The following is a 17,096-nucleotide window of genomic DNA, read 5'->3' on the forward strand; positions in this document are numbered from 1 at the left end:
TAAATTGTGTTACATATAAAATATTTCAAGAGAAGCACTTCAATAGGATTAGTAGATAATACTACTGCCACTTTATAACAAGTAGTTCATACTGAGCGAAATATTGTTACCAAAATAATCAACGCAAGGTTTTTGCTAGCGGAAGTTCATAGAAAATGCTTTCTGCATAAAATATTGATTTAAATCAATAAATTGTATTTCAACTCAATCAGTTGTAGAATAGATGCGTTGATAGCTATTATATTCTAATTCTACTCTTCGTAACTGCTCATAATGCTGCTTATTTCTAATAACAACTAATTAAGATTATCCATCAGTCATTAACACATTTTTAAAACACTAGTACAACAAAATTTACTGTCGACTACAGCAAGTTTCAAACCTTTTCAACAACACCAAACTGGCTCGTTTGTAAGTTAGAACCGAAATGATTGGGCGATGACTGGGTTAATGCAGTCAAGAAATTCTTCCATTTTTTCTCTGTGTATGAGACATGTCGATTTCTTTAAGTAAGATGAGGACAATCAAAAACCAGCCAGAAAAGGGGAAAAAAACTTGTTGACCATTATAATTGTTGTTATCATTATTATCATTATTTTGACTGTTACAATGGCTAGGGGACCGCGTTGCCGGTGATTATAATTATCAGTATGTACAAAAATCGTTCCAAATTAACCTGGTATCTGTTTCTACTTTTCTAAATAACTGTTGGCTTTGTAGCACTTGTAGCTGTGTGTGATTATTCGCATACTTTTTACAGTTGAGAAACGTGTGGAATAGAGTTCAGTTGATACTGTGTGGACAGAGCTAGGCATTGAGAGAAAGTTAGACCGAGATGGTAAGATAAAAAGAAAAAAAAACGACAAACAGAGATGAAAAAGGGAAAGAAAGAAGATCAAAAGACATGAGGTTTTTTTTTAAATATAAAACTTATTTTAATCGACTTTTAAAACGTATTTCAAACGTGACAAAAATCATGAAAATTAACACAACCTAAGTAACTTAAAACACATTTAAATTGCATTTGATTAGAATTAAGTGTTCATATGCTGTTATTAAATAAAGTTTTAAAACAAATCATCCTTTTTTCTTATTTGGATTTGTGCCAGGAACGTAGATTATTAGAAAATCCTATTTGAAACATGCTGTATTTTTCCTATTTGTAATATATACGATTATCACCATTTTACTAGTATACTAACGGTTTTTCGTGAAAAAGGACTTTTAAACTAATTAATGGAGCTTAGTTAGTGATAATTTTGCTTCCTCGTGATTTAATGTAGATTGAAACTGATTTCATACCAAAAACACTTCACAGCACTTCAACGTTTACTGACTTCACGAGTTTGTCGCTGTTGGACTGACACTGTTTCCAATACTGCTGCTAGCGTATCAAATACAGCAGTTTTAAATGACATGTGGCAGAACAAAACATGTTATCCTGATTATTACGTATACTCATGATGGACGGAGGGATTAGAAGCTGACAATATGTGTCATTTTGGATTTTTTTTCTAGTTTTTTCCGCTATCTAGTGCTACGCGTCTAGTGCATCCAAGTAAAATACAACGATTTTAGACAAGGATAGCAGTATTGTTGACGCTGAACATACATCGATGGTATCTGTGCCTGGCGCATGGACATTTATTTGATTATCAAAAGCAAAAACCTTGCTATTGGTTCTGGAGTATCACCATCGTGTGAATCTCTTCACGTAGATTGCTGGTTGCGTTGCAAGTGGCAACAGAAAATCGATTGAGTTTTTTTTCGAGTAACATGCGAAACCAAATTTAATCGTTAGTCTATCGTTGGCCGTTTTTTAAACAAAATTTAATACATAAGAATAAATTGCATATGGCTAAAAATGTGATAAATTTTCAAAACTATAATAAACAGCATAGGGACCTTAAACAAAATATAAGAAACATATAAGAATTTGGATAATACATCAAATCTGAATAAAAAAAACTCGTCGCACTGTCAAAACGGTTATTAATTATTACCGAAATATTAAGTTTATTATGATTGGTACATCTTAATTCATGATAATTGCCACAAATCCATCAGCTCATTGCATTTTTAATGTTTTTTATCGCCTTTTTTAAATCCGTGTTCACTGCCTCCAGATTTTCCACCTTTTTTGCCAAACTCATCCTTGTGGGAATAGTGTGAATCGTGCCCGTGTTTGTGTTTCCATCCCTTGTGTTCATCATCGAAGTGCCCTTTATCAGTGTGACCTTTCTTGGCAAACTTGTCCTCCTTATGTGCGGACTCGTGATGGCTACCTTTCTTATGATCTCCTCCGCTCTTTTTATGGAATTCATGAAAATCGCCGAACTTTTTATGATGACCTTCCTTATGATGATCGTCATAGAATTTATGCTCCTTATGATAGTCATCCTTGTGAGATTTGTGATGGTAGCCGGTGGTTTTGGAACCCTTTTTGTGACCTTTTTTGTGACCCTTCTTGCCGTGCTTCGATCCTTTTTTTTCCTCATGATGCTTTTTGTAATGATCGCCTTGATCGTGACTTTCCTTCTTATGGCCACCCTCCTCGCCATAGTGGGATTCATGTTCTTCCTTGCCTTTGCTACCTTTTTCGGACTTTTCTAAGCCATGCTTATTTTCGTAGCCCTTATCACCTTTATCCCCTTTTTTCGAATGATGTTCACCACCATGTTCAGCACCTCCACTTTCTTCAAACGAACTGGACTTCTTTTTCCCATCACCACTTACAGCCGTCACGAGCAATGTTAATGCCAGCAGCCAGAGTATAAACAATTTTCTCATTTTGAAAATAAATGCACATTCACAATATAACACTACGTCGCAAAATGCTAAAAGGGGTGTAAACAGTATACAAAAAATAAAATAAATGAAACGTTGTTTTCTATACGAGAAATTCAGCACCGATACAGTGCTGTGATCTCTGTGGCACAATATAGCGACGACTGCATATTTATATGAACGTTAAGAAGGCAGAAAAACTTAACAAGTGTACTCCTACTCCTACTCTACTATTCGCTTCATTTGCTTCGAATCAAAGCTAAGATGGAAATAACCATAATGGTGTGAAACGGTAGGTGAAGTAAGAGCACACAATTAGTTGTGGTGTTGGTTGGTTTTGGTTAGACTTAACAGGAATTGTATCATTCCAAAAATGTGTAAAATACCTATGGCTGATGAAGGTATGAATGTTACAAATATAGTAAAAAAGGTTTAACTGTATTACAATACACAAAATGAAGCGAATTCGATCAAAATTTAATAAAACACACACACTTGAATGTGATATATATACATATATATAAATATAAATATATATATATATATATATATATATATATATATATATATATATATATATATATATATATATATATATATATAAATAAATATATATATATATATATATATATATATATATATATATATATATATATATATATATATATATATATATATATATATATACATATATATATATAAATATATATATATATATATATATATATATATATATATATATATATATATATATATATATATATATATATATATATATATATATATATATATATATATATATATATATATATATATATATATATATATATATATATATATATATATATATATATATATAACGATACTTTTAGTTTGCACAAATACATGTTTGCATAGAATAATCTTTACTTGGATTACTGAAAATTTCGTCATTTTGCGGTAAACGCTTCAAAGTCGGTTTCGGTTCCATGTTGGCACATGTATTGCGCCAATTGATTTGGTTAGATTACATTTCACGCACGAGTTAACATTGGTATGGTTGGTCGGATTTGTTGTTACTGTCTCTCAAACTCCAAATACTGTTACAAAATTCACAATTAATGGCATCGCCATTACAGTGAAACATTATTCGTCCAGTTGATTGTTTTCATTTAGATATATAAATATTTAAATATATATAAAAATTATGGAACGCAAATTGAGGTAACTTTTGGAAGACCTGTTGTAATCGAAAGAGATCCACAATACCTAATAGTTGTTTAAAATACTCTAGCGATCATAAATCGCGATTATAACTAGGGTCCTTGAAGAACTGTAGTATTATCGAATTTTTGTGCACTTCTCTACTTTTTACATTACAATGAGTTTCATCAAATCATTATGAATAACATCGAAGCCTCTTTATTAGGCTTAGTTACATTTCTTGCTTGAAATACAAGAAAAAAAAATACGAGCGTGAACAATTTGACGGCTAAGATAAAGTTATACGGTGATGGAATGCAAACTTTTAGGAATGTTGAGGATGGAATTACTGGCCGATATATTCTGCTATTTCGATATTGCGTTTATACGATATTTCGATGCCAGCGATGTTTCGGATATTCATAGTATAAGAAAAGATCCATCGAATGAATTATGAATTTAGATGCAACATATATACATATATATTTCTACCGTTTCCGTTTGTTTTTTTTTGTTTTGCACGTTTACGTTGTACAGATGCATGGTTTGGTTTATTTTACAAATCTAACTCATTCGTTGGCATTTTGTTAAGACTTATTCACCTCCCTATATGATTTATGAACCGTTTGCACAAAAAAAGTGACGAAGGAGGATGTGTTAATGTTTTAATGGACCAATAATGTTAATGAATTTATTGAAATTAATATCTATTGCTTTAGTCAGATCTCTATCCCTGCCCGCATTTTACTATAAATTTCGACAATTTTTTCTCGTAGAAAATCTTAAAAGTATGTATGCATTAGTGTCGTTATAAATTGTCACCTACTCCAAAACATAATTGTAGGTCAAACAACATAAAAACACTTAAAAGCTAAAGCATATATCGCGAAAATTGCATCAAAACATGGAGATTTATTGCTAATGAAGTGTTTTATTTTGAACATGATATGGATCAGCTTTGTTATTTGTTTTTTTAGTTTGTAAAACTAATTAATACAGATAATCAGAATATTCATTAAACAGATTGTCTTAAGTATTTTACGTTATGTTCATGAATCTCCAATTAATTCACGATGAAAATTTTGTCTAACTGTGTATCTACTTTTTTGCATTTTGAATTATTGGTGGTATTGCTTACATTTTTTAAGCATTACAAAATGATCAGTGACTAATACCATGTAATAATACTGCATGCCAGTCTTTAAGCAACCAAGTAGCAGGTATTGCAATAAATGAATCAATCTAACTTTAGTTGATTTAAAATAAAAATAAAATTTAAATAATTTCTCTTGGCTGTAACATACATGTTATGAGTAGATGAATAAATGTAGATTCACGAATTGATGCAGAAAAAGCATTGATAAAACTTATTTTATTTTCTGAATAAAAAAAACAGATAGTTTTCTCTGCTGTTTATTCAGCATAATATCAATTTCAGTCACATCAACAAACTTCATTTTAACATGTGTTCCAATAATTTGAGGAAGAAATCAAAGCCATGAAGTTACCGGAGACCAAGAATGGTTACTAGAAAGTAAATCAGGTTGATATGTGACTATATGACTATCATTAGTTATCATTAGTAAAATCGTATTGTTTTATGAAAAAGAACAAAAAATGAGACATTTTTAGGTCAACTTAAATTAAGAAAAAAACATATTGCAGAAGGTAGTCTACATTCGAAATCAAAGAAACGATGACGGTATAGCCCATGATTAAAAAAAAAAAATTAGAAATAAATTGATCTTTTGTGACAAAAATCGTGGATTAAAAATTATTTTGTTTAAAAATTTTGACTCGAAAAAAACATTTTCTTTCCTGTTGTTCACTCATTTCGGAAATAGAGAAGGTTACTCATCAACTATTCTTGGTATCGTGGAACGAATATTTATCAGCGACTTTTTCGAAACACATGTTTTTTTCATCGTTTTTCTTTAATGAACTGAATCGTTAAAGAAATTTAACGCATAGATGAAAATTTATTACTCACCTTTCGTATTACTAACGTATTATTTTCATACAAAATATAAGTGCTGGTTGGCTCAACGATTCAATTTGTTTCACGTTGTGATTTATATTATGATAGAAGAATTCATAAAGTTTAATTTTCATACGTTGTAGATTTAACGACTAATTCACAACATTTTTACAGTTTTTTGTTTTCAAATGTGGTGTTAATATTTATGGAAATGAAAATTTATGGTACCCAATTAATTCCTCTAGTGATCCATTCTTATTGCAATCGATTTTTTTCTAATTATAGACCAAACTTAATCTCGTTTTTTTTTGTAGAATTTGTTGAAATTTTTAAAAAATGTTGGAACCGGTTTATATTGATTTATTGTGTAAACGACCGTATAACGTTCATTTTTTTATTCTCGTTCAATAATTTTTGGCCTGTTCTCCGACTAAATATAACGGGCGACTGAATATAGCACCGCAGCAATTATTAGTTTTTACCATTTGAGTAAAACCAAATATTTGTTGCGGTACTACAATGTAATTTTATGATATTTCGTTCATTTTTCAGGAAAACCAATTTGAGTGCGCTAAATATGAGTCTTACTCTTACGTTTCATTTATTCAAAATTTCTTTTCTAAAAACAAGAAGCTTGCTTCATTGTCTTAAAGTCTTCAAGAACCAACACAGCAGTTTTTGAGATTTCCTTTTTTACTTATAACTCTTCTCCTTTCCTTTTTCCTTTTTATTTAACATTAATTTTCTTTCGTACTATCTATTATAAACGAAGAAAATATTGCTGTTGAAAACAAAAAATAAAACTGATAATAGAAATACACATCATGAAAAATTCAAGCATTACAGATGAGGAAAAATTAGGTTGATAAACATGATCATTGCAAGCAAGCTATTTGTGGGTGCTAGATTTAATTTGCCTATTGATTTCCGCCAAAAATTTTACAAAGAAAACTGCATTTATAATTTTAGTGAACTGTTCATGTGCAAAATATTTTATTAACACATATTTCTAGAATTGTTTTACGAAATTAGACTTTTAAAAAAAATTATTTCTAACTACTGTACATTAAGCATTTTCCACAGTATTTAAGTGTTGTTCGCAATGAATAACATATTAAAATTATAGGTGCATTTGCAAAATATTCTACACTTTTAACAATATTTAAATTACTAATGCTAGACTAATTGCTGTATATTCAAAATTGTTTCGCATATTTGCAGCACCTCATACAAACCTTCCTAAAGCTCAATTTTCTAATGTTTTTCTTATGTGTTCTGATTCGCACAACACATTCAACAAATTGCTATACATTTTCCTACTTAAAGACTATAATGCTAAATCGCGGGCTATTTATGTATCGAGCTAAACTTACAATTTTCTTACAATTCAATTGTTTTTGTATTAATTTTTACAATCAAAATTGCAATCATGTCAGCTCGAAACGCTTTCCGTTTGTCTTAGTGTTACTAGTATGTACAACACGTTTGTGAATATCTTGTGCTTAATAGCTTTTACATAGCTTCTGACTTGTTACAAAAACTTTTATCAAACGCTTCTGCTGATCTACTTATCTGCTGTTATTAATTATTCATTGGGTAGCTTTCAATGTTCGGGTATAACAAACCAATTTTTTGTTAAAACAAGTTTTGATTGATGAGTTTGAATCACGTTTGTTGCTTATACTAGTAAAATACAAGTTACCATTATTGACTTTCAATAGTTTTTACATCTTTGAAAATGAAATATAAATTAATGCACGTGTATTGTCGAGACAAATCTGTACTGTTAATGATACCAAAATACAATTATATATGAAATAATCACTAAACTGAATATAATTTGTTTCAATAGCCATACAAAAACCGCTAGCTACCCACTAACTCAATTTGCCGATATTTTTTTCGCAAGTTGGATACTGAATCTCGATACAGTACTGGATCTAATCGCAAATTGGACCTAAGTAATGGCATATAACTAAATAAAAATAAAATAAAAGATATAAAATACGATTAAACAAACAAAAAAAACAAGAAAAAGAATGTCGTTAGTTTGCAATAGTATATATTATAATATTACTATACGAAGAAGATATTACTTACCCAAAAACCGCGGCGAAAGTATTGAGGCAACTTTGTCGTTGTATAAAATGATCAGGATCATTCCAGGGTGATCTAGTATCAGAGATAATTGAAAATATTTGCTCATTAATTTTATTCTGATTTGAAATAATGCTTATGTGGTTCGTAGACGATACAAAATTGGTTTCTAGTATTGAAAATTTGCATAAATAATTGAATTTGAAAATTTTATAACCTACCTTCCGCTTTCTCGATCTTTATAACCCTTGCGTTGCGTTACTTTAATCGGAGGTTTGCGCGTAACATGCGACACAAGAAGATTCATAAGAATATCTTCGCAGTTGGACGATTGCTGAACTGTTTTTAACAGCAAATATGATAGCCAATTTGTGTATAGATAGTTATAGTAACGATGATAGAATGCCGCTCCAGTCAAAACGATCGAATAATAATTTGTCCACTTTGATGTATAGCCCCACGCGTGCTGACAATTTGATCGATAATCACAGAATAAAACTTACAATCATTTAAAAAATGTTCACGTTGAATGTCAAATTTGATTACCAACTTTACCTTGGAGTCATCCCAAAAATGTGCTCGGGCAGGGTAACCTACAATACGATCAGGAAAGTCTCGCCATACCTGGTAGGCAAAGTCTAACTCGTCTGTATTTAGTATTGCATCCTCGTCTAATGACAGAACGGCATCAGTCTCGATATGCTCGTGGGGAAAAAATCTTTGAGATATGCTTGGTCGGTCTTCGCTGGTGCTACCCGATATGATGTGAAGTGGAATGTGCCCGGTCGTAGGCCAACGTTTCCTTGGGGGTACAGATCGGTCATTTGCCCACAGAATTAAAATCTATGAACAAAAATGCGTAATAGTCCAGTTATAATTGACTTTCGATTTGATTTTAAGCATATCGCATCGACACTGTTTGTATACCTTATCTACGAATTGGCTTTTGGTAATACTTTTGACTAGCTTGTATAAAGCTGTATTTGGTGTAAGCTGTGTACCGATCTGTACAAATATAACGGCGGTATAATTCAGTCCGGGCAAGTAGCCAAGTTGATCCAACAAAAATGGGAATCGTTGATGTGTATCAGAAAATGTAGGAATTGTTAACAGGGCTCCTGGGGACGTATTCCATGTCAAACCATTCCGACGTGGATAATCTGGGAGTCTCTCACGGATAATCTAAAAACAATCAATAAGATAAAATCACTTTTAAAATTTTTCCTTATTCTTCTTTTTTGATGATTTGTAATTTGATCGTTTTATTTTATATATTATTATATTTAAACATTATTATTGCTTCTTATATGAATCCATGATGCCAATAGAAGTGTGAGTAAACTTGTTCGAGTTCTCGTAATTGCTATCTTTATGATTATTTTTTTCATAATTGTGTTTTCAGTTTTCTATTGTTGATATTGTAATCTATATTATTATTTGTGTTTTATGTGCATTTTGGAAAAATATAGATTTTATCACAATTTTTATATTATTATTCTTATATTTAATTTACCCACCTCAAACGTAGTAAAGATAATCTTTTCGATAGAACTAAAGTAACGTTCCCATAGCACTTGAGTTTGTTGGCGTAGAGCTAAAATCCGGCTAGTGGAAACTGATCTTACGATGTCCGGAACCTAAAATGAGAAAAATTGATGAAATTAACAAAACCATACTTTAGATATTAAAAGATATTTAGATATTTAGATTAAGATAAATTTAGGAAGTTTTAACTTTGTATAAAGAATAAAATAATATTTACTTGCTATCTTTGATCAAACGTAAAATATTTTCTAGGCAAAAAAAAATAATGTTTCAAATTACAAAACTGAAAATTCATGATGTTTTATATGTGTTTTATATGTATTCATGATGTTTATATGTGAGCACGAACTGAACAATACTACTTTTTGTTAAACTATACAACAGCTAGAAACAAATATACGTAATCATTAGGTTTTTAAATTAGATATAAGTTTGAAAATATGTTACGTATATAACGTATAAAATCAAAATAAAAATTTATTAAAAGTATAATGTTTCACTCGTTGAAAAATTACTTTAATTATAACTATACAGCGCTTGATTATCATGATTTATTTTGGGCGAAATGTAACTATAAAAACTCCTTGTATTTTCTAGTTATACAATAAAATGACGCAATAATTGAAGACGAATTAACATAATACGAAGTAACATAAGCAATATTTTGCACAATCCTTATTTTTTACAGATTTTTAGAATAGCGAATGCTTACCTGCAATAACAGTCTTTCATCTGCCCAAATAGCAGCTTGTTTCCAGTCAATTTTTGATTGAAATGGTAAAACCCATGAATTTGATAACAGTACTGGAATACAACCCGCTTGTAACACCTCGAGAAACCTTGAACGAACAAAAATAAATTGAGCCAAATACCCGACACACATTCACATTTGAAGTAGATTTTCAAAAATATTAGAAACACGCACATTTGCAGTGAATTTTGATTAAAATTCGTTTAAAGCTAATTACCTGAATGATCCTAATCGGCGCCCTCTCGGTACAAGACAAAATGTTGAGTTTTGCAACAGAGTTTCGTAATCATATCTGAAATTGAAGGAAATCAACAGAAATTATAGGAGCAACGAAGCGTATGCGAAAATCATAAAAGAATACGACAGTACCCTTTCAAACGAAACAAGAATATTGAACAATGTGATTATTCTACAATATACTAACCTATCATATTCTCGATTATCCTCGTCACATCGAGCATCTTGTAAATCACGCCAACTTTTCCCGTGCTTACATGTTGTAACCAGTACAAAATCTCGAGCGTTGTGTAAATGGAATAATGAATTCCGCGTCTCTGAACCAATTCCATGAACATATCTGTAGCCATTTCAATATAATAAAGATACACGAATATATTACTACAAAAAATATTATTTTCCATTAATAATTTGCACTGCATTTAGGAATTTAACTAGTATTATTAATAAAAATCAAAATATTTTACTATATTTGCACGTTGACAAACGCGGCAACCACATTTAATCAGTGACATTATCTCGCAAAGGGGTCATGACTATCAAACATCATAGTCAAAATATAATAACTTTTAGTACCTCTAGCTCTGAAAACCAAAAGAGATATGTAAAAAATCTTTTGGAATTTAATAAAGAAATTGACGCACATTTGTAGTAGATACCGACAACTGGCACAATACAAACATGTTTATTATACTTTTTGACATATTCACGAATGTTTTGAACGATATGGCAGCGAAGCTATTGACGTTTTACTATTTATCGTCATGAGCAGACTTTTTCTTAAGGGTGATAGTCTTTATTAGAACGGGGCGTCCAATTGGTTACTAGTTTACTCAAACATTTAAAGTTGTGTTTTTAGTAACTTTGCGTGTTCATGGAGAACCTACGCGTTTACAATTTCATACTTTTGATACTACACATTGATACTTTTGTTAGGAGTTCTATCCCAAATTTTCTATACCATTCTATTTCATTTAATAAAGAAGCCTATCTTGAATCAATATAAAACCACAGAAATGGATTTTGGTTGCCTAATGAAATCAACTTAGTGCTTCAATATAAGTCGAAATTGCTTTTGGTTTGTACAAAGTACGATTAGATGGGTAACATTTCGACAGCATAGAGGCTCGAGTATCTATCTATCTATCCCAAAACTTAGGATTAACTGGCATTAGTAGGACATATTTAACAAAATGAATATAGAAAATTTAAACATTAGTGTGTGTATTGTACTTTATAATCATAGATTATGCACGTTTTTAAAAGCGGCATGCTATTTTCATCGTGTTTAGAAATTACTTTTTGTCTTCACATTCATAGTAGAGTTATCTAGTGTACTTGTTTTCATTTATTTTTTTAAAAATAGATCCAAAGTTCATTGCAAAACGCTTAAGGATAATGGGAATTTCTTCTTGGAACAAAAAAATGGATGCTCCTATAAAATAAGCAGTGTACTGAAGTATACTAATATCAACAAAATATTTGTAAAAAAATGATTTAGATTAGGATTAAGATTTAGATTGGAGAATAGGTTCAATATTCTCCTAGCATTAATTCATAACCACTGACTACGAATCCTTGATATCAGTCCAAAAGTAATTATGAATTAGTCATAATCAATTAGACAACAAATGATAGTTGGCATGTAATGTTATAAATAAAAATGAATGTTTGTATATATATATATATATATATATATATATATATATATATATATATATATATATATATATATATATATATATATATATATATATATATATATATATATATATGCCTATGCGCGCGCTTCAATGGGGTTTCCACCGATTTGCACCAAACTTGGTATATAGATGTATGATGGTCTCGGATTTGGGCATTTGATTTTTTTATTTTTTTGGAGCCCCCCAAAAGGGGGGCTCCCATACAACCCCAATTCGCGACTATTCATTTAAAAATACAAATGATGCCCGGTTTGGTTGAAATTTGGTGCATAGATGTTTCATTACTTAAAACTAATACTGGTGAAATTTCAACCTCCTCATTGAACAACAAAGGGGGGCTTCCATACAACCCCCCCTCCAAAAAGTGAATATTATCCGCTTTAAATTATAAGTGATGCCCAATTTAGCTGGTGCATAAACGTTTCATTACTAAAAATCAATACTCGCAAAATTTGAGCTATCTCAATGGGGAACAAAGGGGGGCTCTCATACAAACCGACCCATCAAAAAGTGAATATTATCTGCTTAAAATTATAGATGGCGCTCGATTTGGCTGAAATTTGGTACATAGATGTTTCATTACTTTTAACACATACTGGCGAAATTTCAGCGTCCTCAATGAAGAACAAAGGGGTGCTTCCATACAACCCCCCCTCCAAAAAGTGAATATTATTCGCTTAAAATTATAAGTGATGCCCGATTTGGCTGAAATTTGGTGCATAGATGTTTCATTATGCAAAACTAATACTGGTGAAATTTCAGACACCTCAATGAAGAACACAGGGAGGCTCCCATACAACCCTCCCTCCAAAAAGTGAATATTATCCGGTTAAAATTATAGATGACGCCCAATTTGGCTGAAATTTGGTGCATAGATGTTTCATTGCTTAAAACTAATACTGGTGAAATTTCAGACTTCTCAATGAAGAACAAAGGGGGGCTCCCAACCCCCCCCCCCCAAGAGATAATCGCTTAAAATTGTAAATGAAGTCCAGTTTTTCTGATATTTGGCAAACATGTTCATTTTGACATTTGGCCCAAGTATTCAAAGCTTCATCCACTCCGCGAGGTAAAAAGGGGAGCTCCCATACAACCCCTCATGCAGGAGGGGGTGGGGAGCGCCTAACAAACCTTTAATAATTACTAAAAAGTACAAAGAACCATCGATTAGACTGAAATTTGTGATGTATGAATCTTTTTCGTTTCTTTAAAAGAATCTGAAACGTCAACTACTCCGGTGGGGAAGAAAGGGAAGCTCACATACAACCCTCCATAAAAAAACTGTACTATTCACCTAAGAATATAAAACACAGATCTGGCCGAAATTTAACACACATGCTTTTTATATTTAGCAAAAGAATCAAATATTTCGGCCACACCGGTCCAATAAAGGAGGGCTTCCATGCAGCCAGACGTCGAAAAGTCTATAATATTCGTTTATCTAAATATTGCGTATAAGTTTTTTGTAAGAATGTAATGTGGTAGAATTGTAATGTGATAAAGTATAAGTTTCCCGGTTTGGTATATCTGTTCGTCATAACATATTCTGTTCGGAGTACAAACGTCGTAGAAATCAACTCCAATTTTATCACCTAACACAATGAGTTTCAAAATTTTAGTTCTACAAGCGAGGACTAAATAGTTGTCACTCCCCATTCATCAAACACCGAAAAATTTTTGAAAAAAACATATGGCCACCAGTTCGATTGAAACATGGTAGAAATGCTTCTTATTATTCATAGTGTGGCAAAGATTCATGTGAGCATGTGCAAAACACATGGGGGTGACCAAAGAACCTTCTGTCTGTTTCACCAAAAAAATTATACGGTCATAGCAATAAAGCTCGGTACGGATGAATTTAGATGAGGATGATTCTTCTAACACAAAATTTTGAAAATAAAAGCTCCCATACAAACTTTTCCTATTAGAGTATTGGAAAATATAGTCAAGCAAACCAATCATGTCTGATTTAAATGACATGAGGCAACATTTAAAAAAGTGCGGTTTTAAACAAATTTGTGCGAGGGCATACAGCAACTATTTGTAATATTGAAAAAAAAAATGGCCGAACAAATATCGTCTAATCTTACTTCAACTTTACATGTACGCCGTAACACAGTCTATGCAAGAAGTAGCAAAGTATAAGATTCTCCAATGCGGAAATGGGGGGATGTAAACCTAATTTATTGACATGTTCAAAAATCGCTCAGCGATACAAATGTTTTTTGTTTATTCTTTTTTACGAGTGACTTTTACATTATGGACGGGAAAGGAATTTCCGTTTCCAGAATAAAAAAAATTCACAAAAATGCAAAGACGTCAACAAACAGTTCAGTTTCCTGCATCTTTTATCTCTTCTACCATTTATTTAGACACTAAACTACGCTTAGAAGCGCAACTCATCTCTTCCCATGCATGGTAAAGTTTAAAAGTTTTAAATATTTTTTCCATGTGTAGATATTAATAATGCTATGCCATTATTCAGTAAGATTCAATTTTTAATTGTGTTGAGTTGCGTTGGAAATGTGGTTGGTGTAATACATTTAAATATGGATTTCAGAGCGTAATGATTACGAACTCAGAATGGAGTTTTGAAAGGGAACAGCGATATAGATGAAATATAAAGGAAAATGGAAAATTGAGACGAAATAGGAATAAGAGATAGAAAAGTAGAAAGATTTTGAAAGTCATACATGCTCAGGATGGAACAACATGCTATTTTTCCTCATTGATATGTAAATAAATTGATATGACGGATCCAAGAAAAATGATAGTGGATAAAAAATAATTTTCGAAAGAGAAAGTGGAAAACTCTCGGCATACAAAATAGGTTTTATTAATTTCATGACGTGAAAGATGCAACAGATAAGGTAGAAAATTTTTGGTAAGAACAGCGTGATCATATGAAATAAAGAATATGAAGAGAAATGGTAGTTGTGAAACAACAAGAGAAGAAAGGATTTGATGCACTTTTTATCCTTGATAGCTAAATTGGTTAAAAGGTAAGATTTGTTTAAAAAAGAGTGCAGTATATTTATATATATATAAGTATAACCAATTCGACAAGATGTGTCAAGAGCAACAGCGAAAGGTGAATTAAATGACATAGAAAATATTCAAAGACGAAGCTAGAAATCACGTATTTAAAATGAATACAACTAAATGAAAAAAAAAAATATACACATCAAAAATTGAATTAAACAAGCATACGTAAAAATGCTCCTTTATGATTTCTTAAACTACGTCGACCCAAATGAAATCGGGTTTATCAGCTAGTTTCGAATAATTTTATACACAAAATATATGTAATGATGATTTATACCATGATAAGGAGGTTCAATGAAATAATGATGTAAAAGAGCGAACCTAAATAACATAAGAATGACGAATAGGAACTGAAAAAGGTAATTATGCATCCCTTGCTAATTTCATCAACAATATAAGGTAAGACAGTATATGGTAATTCTTTACATTTATAGAGGTGCTCATTAAATCTCTCAATGCCAAAATTTTCAGTTACTTTCAGCAATTAGTATGCGAACCTGGTTCTCCAACAGCCCATATATTTTCTTCAAATAGCTTGGTTAATTGACACAAGTATACCAAGCGAATAAAACACATATAAATAAATTTTCAATTGTTTTATCACCACACAATTTTGATAAAAGAGTTAGATGTTAGTTATGAACATTTTGAGGTGAACAAACGTAAATAAAACTACTAAGATCAACATTTATCAAACACAAATTACAACAGTTATCGAACCATGAACCTGCACAGTATTTTGACTTACCTTTTTCCTTTGAAGGCTAACAGGTACTTCTTATTTGTTGGAAAGTTGTTACTAACCACATAGCCATTGTTTCCGCCACGCAGAGGAAACTGCTTGTGAAACAGCGGAATACTAACATCAAATCCTGGTCTAAGCAATTGAACACTCATGCTGGCCTTAGCTAAAATTGCTTGGCCAGGATCGAATCCAAGCCCATTCTCATTATAATCCGGCCATGTTCCAGAGTATAGATTAAAAATGATATGATTTCGTCCATTGTTCCAGTGTGGTAGGCGCTGTAACCGAGAGGGTACATTGCGAACGAAATCTTCGCTCAGTGAGTCTCTGTCAAGTGTGTCGATGCCGAGAACAAACAGACAGGCTTGCGTCGGATCAGTAGTGTAGTATCGGCTTTCTTGAATGGCTGATATTATTTTTTGATAGTTCTGGCTAATTGGCGGTGGAGCACCAAGTGAGTTTAATGGCTCTGGTGGATAGACGTAGACGAAGAAGTTTTTATCGCTACATTTGCTGAAATCGAAGCATGTTTCCATACGGCAAGACTTGAATGAAGCGCTTCTGTCGCCGGTTACTCTACGATTTCCAACACTATGGAAAGACGATTGCGCAGCTGTATCGCGATTCTGTGATTCAAATACGGGACTTGCATACAAATCATCATCTAGATTTTCGAACGCTTGTTCTGTGACACCAATGTTGTCAGTGTATTGGTAGTGTAGCTGTTGATAGCATGGAAGATTATCGGGATATTTATGTACAGTCATTCGAAACACAGTTTGTAACCATTTCAGGCGATAGCCGCCCAGATATACGTACGCCAAAAAGGCGCAACAACTAATCACTAGGATGTAGCGTTTTTTTGCCTGCATTTTAAGTATTGGCAGCCACTGAAGACGCTCGATGTCAACAGTTAATGGCCAAATCAAATTTTATGTTTAATGCGGCTAACGATTGTTGTCCTCGCTACTTCGACAACAGTGAACGAATATTCTATCATGCATGTTAGACATATGTGCCTGTTCG

General features: G+C 31.9%; 2 protein-coding genes across 3 annotated transcripts; both read right to left on the minus strand.

The window, feature by feature from the left end:
- Positions 1-2,079: 2,079 nt before the first annotated feature.
- LOC128721196 (histidine-rich glycoprotein-like) lies at positions 2,080-2,790 on the minus strand. The gene has a single exon (XM_053814922.1). The coding sequence runs from the start codon at positions 2,788-2,790 to the stop codon at positions 2,080-2,082; it is 711 nt and encodes a 236-aa protein (XP_053670897.1).
- A 5,023-nt stretch (positions 2,791-7,813) lies between these two features.
- LOC128731763 (exostosin-1) lies at positions 7,814-16,942 on the minus strand. Of its 2 annotated transcripts, XM_053824904.1 has the most exons (11): positions 16,693-16,942; positions 16,074-16,644; positions 10,765-10,917; positions 10,558-10,632; positions 10,302-10,428; positions 9,562-9,681; positions 8,972-9,226; positions 8,600-8,887; positions 8,266-8,510; positions 8,048-8,119; positions 7,814-7,922 (listed from the first exon to the last, which is right to left on the minus strand). In XM_053824904.1, exons 1-11 carry the CDS (start codon positions 16,940-16,942, stop codon positions 7,814-7,816), a joined length of 2,265 nt encoding a protein of 754 aa, XP_053680879.1. The 2 variants fall into 2 exon arrangements, with proteins under 2 accessions (XP_053680879.1, XP_053680878.1); XM_053824903.1 differs by having other exon boundaries at positions 16,074-16,942.
- Positions 16,943-17,096: the final 154 nt, after the last annotated feature.

The sequence above is a fragment of the Anopheles nili genome, chromosome 2 (assembly GCF_943737925.1).
Source record: "Anopheles nili chromosome 2, idAnoNiliSN_F5_01, whole genome shotgun sequence".
Lineage (NCBI taxonomy): Eukaryota > Metazoa > Arthropoda > Insecta > Diptera > Culicidae > Anopheles > Anopheles nili.